Raw genomic sequence first — 6,147 nt, 5'->3', positions numbered from 1 at the left:
GTTCATTGGTGTCATTTACGTAACAGAAGTCGGAATGTGGTCAAGACTACAGTATATATATAAATAAACAACAAACCAAACTCTGCCACCTTCTATCCGCATATTGTCTTCGCTTTGGGATTTCAGGTTATTGCTGTTCAGCATGCAGCTCTGGGCTTCAGTGGCTGTTCTTGGGCTCCTGGTAATGGGCTCATGGGCACAGGGGCTGATGCCAACTTTCAGCTTTCCTCCCTGCGATTCCCCGGAGGCTGAAGCAGCGGCTCTGGTGGCGCAGGATTTCCTCAACGCTCAGCACACCCACGGTTACAAATATGCCCTGAATCGCATTGAGAAAGTCAAGATCCTCTCCAAGGTAAGACAATGGATGATCATAAACAATGCATGTGTGATGGCTGGAGCAGTCATGCGAGTGCCCAAGTGATGTTATGAATTGAAAACATCAACTTTAAAAATGTACAGTGTATTATGTGATTATTTCCTCTTCTGAGCTTTTATAAAAATATGAGACCTGTGCATTTCCATGACATTTATGGAAATGATTAACATAAATAAGAGTACAATTAACATAAATGATTTGTTGGACACTGATGCATTTCGGAAAATTAAAAGTTGTTCTATAAACTTATAAAAAAGTGTTTTTATATCTATAATTCAAAATACCAGAAAGTTTTCACATCAATGCACACATTTAATTTTTTTACAGGCTTATACTATGGGAATGCTTGAATCTGATTGGTTGCGGAATATTCTAAGGCATGCAATTATTTTTAGGCAAAGCACACTGCTAAAGTAGTTCCTGGCAGGTCTTGACCACATTACAGTTCCATATCACGTCGCCAAATGATTTCCGTTATTTCAAAGGTCTTTAAAGGAAAAGTTCACCCAAAAGTGAAAATTACCCCATGATTTAACTCACCCTAAAGCCACCCTAGGTGTATATGACTTTCTTTATATCAAAAATGTCCTGGCTAATCCACGCTTTACAATGGCCGTAAATGGCAGCCCAAAATTTGAAGCCCCCAAAAAGTGCATCCATCCATTATAAAAGTAATCCACACTTAAAGTTCTGCATAATTAAGGGCGTTACTGCCAAGATGGCATTGGCTGATTTTAGGCTTCAAAAATGCTTTTCAGAAACCTACAGATGGTCACACATCCTACATCCATATTTTTTAAAGTCCTTGTAGCAGCAGCAGATATCATTCTGTTTGTTCTAAGCAAGTTGTCATTTTAAATGCTCAAGCGTGTTACATTGGAATGGATTCTGATTGGCTGTCAATGTTTTTATTGTTAATCAGCTGGATAAAATCGTTCTAAATTGATTCCAACAACAATATCGATTCGTTTTACTTTGCCGTTATCGTTATAGCTTATTATTAATGAAGCTATTTCATTAAAAATGGACATGATTGATTACTCTAACTCAAAACGTTCATGCAAACAACGGAGGCTATGTTGTTTTTTCCTTTATTTTTGATTAAAAGTGGGATGCATTTTGAAGAGTGGACTCTTACACAGACATGTATGCCGTTGTTTCGTGGATTCGTCCAATCTGATCTGCACAATAGGAGATTATGCTAATGTTTAAATAGCTTTAGCATTTAATTTAACCCTTTCCTATCATGTGTATTTATTGCAAAAACGAGTTAAGAACATGAATCTTGAGTGTTTTAGCTTTCAAGTTATGCATAGTTTGTGATAGTTGATTGAATAGTTTGTATAAAACAAAAGTAATTAAAAGTAGAGACACACCCACTTGCGTCAACCGCCCGCCTACGATCCGGTGGGCGTTAACTGGTTAAACGTTAGAAAATAGTATTTTTTTAAAAAAAAAACAGTACTTCCCTGGATCTGACAGGATAGTCGTTGATATGTTACAGACTACAACAGAAGAAAAGAAACAAACACACACAATGACACTGACCAAGCAAATAAATGTAGTAAACAACCGGATAAAAAGGATAAATATTTTCATGTTTATAAAAATGACATTTTATATGAAAAGCATTTTGCAATTGTGCGTCCATATGCGTTTTGGGTGGGAGAAAGAGTCTTTGTGTTTTCTGTACATAATAAAGCATCATTTAAATAATAATGTGTCATTTTTATCCTATCCTACAAATTTTTTTATCAGTAAAATAATTAATGACTAGCGAGGTGCTGTTCATGAAACAGATAAACTTACAGTGGAGACGCTGCTGCCGAACACTGTTGATACACAGACTCTTTGTGACGTTCTTGCGTTACCACCTCTGCTGTGCATTATTTTTTTAAAGATTTAAATGTCTCTTTGTAGCCAGGTCAAGTAGACACCTATCTTCTGGAGTTGGACTTGCTGGAAACTACATGTCATGTCTTAGATCCAACACCAGTGAGCCTGTGTCCAGTCAGACAAAAGCAAAATACGGTGAGATCTGTTTAATTAACTTTATTGTAAATATGTAATTTAATGCATTTATCTAAAAGCATCAGGGTTGTCTTCTAGGCTGTTGAGGCAGATTGTGATTTTGCCCTGACAAATACACCTCAAGGTCTGTCTGTTGTGGCATTCAAGTGTCAAACTGAAACGGGTAAGATTTTTTTATACAAATGCACTTGTTGTCATTTGATCAGGAAAGGAGACCCTTTGTTTTTTTGTTGCATCTAGAAACAAAGGATGATTGCGTAGGCTGCCCTCTCCTCATTCCTTTAAATGACACGGATGGCCTCCAACTCATCGCAAGCTCTTTAGATAGTTTCAGTAAAAACAATACGCTAAACACTAAGTTTGCACTCCTTGAAATTGGACGAATGTCATCCCAGGTAATGTAAATGGAATATTAGAAATTATTATTAGACAATAAAGCTCCCTATAGACAATATGGTACTGTTTTCTACTTTTTGCAGATTGTCGGCGGCGGACTCAAGTACTTTGCAGAATATGCTATTATTGGGACTAACTGCACAAGTCAAGATGATGATATATGCATCCCTCAGAATCACACTGTTGCTGTAAGAATATTTAAATACCTTAGAGAGAGAGAGAGAGAGAGAGAGAGAGAGAGAGAGAGAGAGAGAGAGAGACAGAGAGAGAGAGAGAGAGAGAGATTTTTAACACCTTTATTAAATACAAAATTCTCTCATTAGATTATCCCATAATGTCAGCAAATGACAATACATCATCAACCCAACACAGCAAGTTTTCTACACTCCAAATTTCTTCAAACTTTTCCACCTTCTTCATAGATAGATGTAAAATAAAATAATCTCTTCAAAACCTTCCTGACCTCTAACAGTTGTGCTCCACCTTTGAAGTGACTTTACTTTTCAGCTGATTTCTCTTTTCAAACCCCACTCCGTCCAGCTGCCTGGCCCCATTCTACATTCCCTCTTTTCACGATCCAGTCAAATCCCATGGATAAAAGTCTCGTCCTACATTTTTTCTTGTTGAATATCCTGTTTTTCAGAAATCACATCAGATTACAGAAGCAAAATGGGTTGTCTTTTATGTTGACTTCAAAGTGTCTAATCCATGTTTGTGGTTATTTTTAGATTCATGGCCTCTGTCTAGCTGAAGGTTCTGCCAACCTGAATGATGTTGATTGCAAAATCTTCGGCGCAGTAAATATCTCTTTTATTTTTACATTTACATGATATGCACTTATACTATGATACACTATGTTTATTTATTTTGTCAGATTTTCCATCATTTAAGTTAGCGTTTTAATTTTCTTGTAAACATGACAGGACTGACAAGGACAATGCAAACATTAAGCTGCATTGGTTTGATCAATTAAAATATTTAATGTTACACACAACCATGAAAACAACCATAGAGTTGAAGTGTGTAATTTGCCATGTGCACTGATCTGTGTTATGATCTGTATAATGACTTTATAATGTTCTCTATATAGATCAGTGGTCATGTGTAACACACAGAAAGAATGGCAAAAATAAAATTAGACACTAAAAATAAACACCCCCTATCTCAGTCCCAACTCAAAGTCAGTATGCTTGGTCAATTTTGCTATGTATGGCCCAGCAGCACCAGTAGCGGCACATAAATTACACACTTTACCTTTAACCTTAAAGTGATAGTTCTCCCAAAAACATGACAATTCTGCCATCAATTATTCACCTTCATGTCGTTCATCTTCGGATCACAAATGAAGATATTTCTGATGAAAACTGAGAGGTCTCAGTCCTTCCAGAGATCCAACGCAACTACCTTTTTTAAGGTTCTAAGGAAAGACATTGTTAAAGTAATCCATGTGACATGAGTGCTTTGCTTGTGCAACAAAGTTGTTTTTTAGCACAAACAACACACTTATCACTTTATAAAATTGAGGTTAAACCACTGGAATCACATTAAGTACTCATTCTGGGCCTTGCGTTGGAGCTCTATGAAGGGACAGAAAGCTCCCGGATTTCCTGAAAAATATCTTCATTTGCGTTCCAAAGACGAACGAAGGTCTTAAGGGTTTAAAACAACATGGGGGGGGGGGGGGGGGGGAAATTAATTAATGACAGAATTTTCCTTTTTTGGGCGAGCTAACCCTTTAAACTCAAATTAAACTAAAGCAGGGATTGTAATTGTATATTTTATTCATGACAGACCCAAACTGTGGACCTGGCAAGCAATGCCACAGTGCAAGTCCAACAACTTCTGCATGCACACACCTTTGGACCTCAACACAACCCCATCATTCATGGCCTCAGACATCACAAGCTGACAGCACTTCATGACCCTGCGGCAAGCGGCCTGCTTTCTGCAGAATCTGCTGAGTCAGCTGAGGTAGTGGTGGTGCCAACGGAAGCTCCTATTGTAAAGAGGGAGGTTTCTGCACCAGAAGGGCCGGCAGTAGATGCAGCAGCAGATGGAGCAGTAAATGCAACAGTAGTGCTAGAAAAGACATCCATTCTTTCAGAGCCAGTTATCCTAGCTCCAATCTGTCCAGGAATAAAGAAACATTTCTGACTTGTTCCTATCTCATGAACCAACCCATAAAGATAAGATTAAATAACACCTAAACAAGACCTAAAATTGGTTAGGTCTCCAGACTTGGCGTGTTGAGTTCTGAGATTGCCACCAAACTTATAACTGCAATCAGCCAGGAGTAAATGTTTTATAACAAAACGGGTGCAAACAAAACCAGCCTTCTTGTTAAGAAATTGAGGATGTGCCTTGTTATACTGTGGTGCTGTAATAAAATGTTTACCTTGACAGGATGCCAATAAATATCCTACATTAAGAAAAACATCAGAACACTCTCATACTGTCACATGATGGTGGCCAAGAATTTGTAGTCAATGCACATTTTTTTTGTCATTCAACTTTTTATTTTGGACTTGTTTCACCCATAAATTAGAATACATCAACTCACCCACTACAAAAATGTTATACTACAAGCAATGATAAAGCAATATAAAATAGACTTACAATTAATGACAAACAAATGGCAATTTATCTCTTGTTTTCCAGATACTTACTTGATTGAAAGCATAGGTGGAGTCCTTAAATTGTGCCATAATTCATTGATATTCATTAGAAGTCATAAGCTCAATCCAATCCTTGAAAGAGGGAATGACTCTTTCTGATGAGTTCTTCCAGCCATAATAGTCCAGGCAAAATAGCGTTTTACGACAGACTAATTGTAAAATAATTTTTTTCAGCTTAGATCATTTCTATGAGGTGTCCAGAACAACATACTAAAAGTCCTAAGAAATCCTAGTTGAGGAAATATGTTAAAATCTCATCAATCCGAGATGTGTGCCAGTAAGGCCAGACAACAATGGACCCCAATGGGGCTATTTTTTTCCTTTACTCCTATCAAAATGAAACTTTACACAATGAAAGTACACATGAAAAGTAATTTTTTTTGTTTTACAAGTTTCTTTGTAAATGAATTTTACTATGCAAATGAGCTATACACTAATCGAATATACCCAAAATACACCCAAACGGGCATATTTTTTCCTTTACTCCTACCACAACAAAACTTTACACAATGAAAATCGACATGAAAAGTAAAACATTTTGTATTAGAAGTTTCTTTGAAAATGAATTTTAATATGCAAATGAGCAATATACTTATCGAATATGCCCAAAATACTCCCTAATGGGCTTATTTTTTTCTTTACTCCTATCACAATCAAACCTCACACAGT

At 36.9% G+C, this 6,147-nt stretch overlaps 1 protein-coding gene across 1 annotated transcript; it reads left to right on the top strand.

The window, feature by feature from the left end:
* Positions 1–30: 30 nt before the first annotated feature.
* Positions 31–5,239, top strand: ahsg2 (alpha-2-HS-glycoprotein 2). The gene is made up of 7 exons (XM_067454162.1): positions 31–352; positions 2,297–2,407; positions 2,486–2,570; positions 2,648–2,802; positions 2,887–2,991; positions 3,532–3,600; positions 4,595–5,239. Exons 1-7 carry the CDS (start codon positions 143–145, stop codon positions 4,955–4,957), a joined length of 1,098 nt encoding a protein of 365 aa, XP_067310263.1. The 5' UTR covers positions 31–142; the 3' UTR covers positions 4,958–5,239.
* Positions 5,240–6,147: the final 908 nt, after the last annotated feature.

The sequence above is a fragment of the Pseudorasbora parva genome, chromosome 9, assembly GCF_024679245.1.
Source record: "Pseudorasbora parva isolate DD20220531a chromosome 9, ASM2467924v1, whole genome shotgun sequence".
Lineage (NCBI taxonomy): Eukaryota > Metazoa > Chordata > Actinopteri > Cypriniformes > Gobionidae > Pseudorasbora > Pseudorasbora parva.
This window is presented reverse-complemented; position numbering and strand designations above follow the sequence as displayed.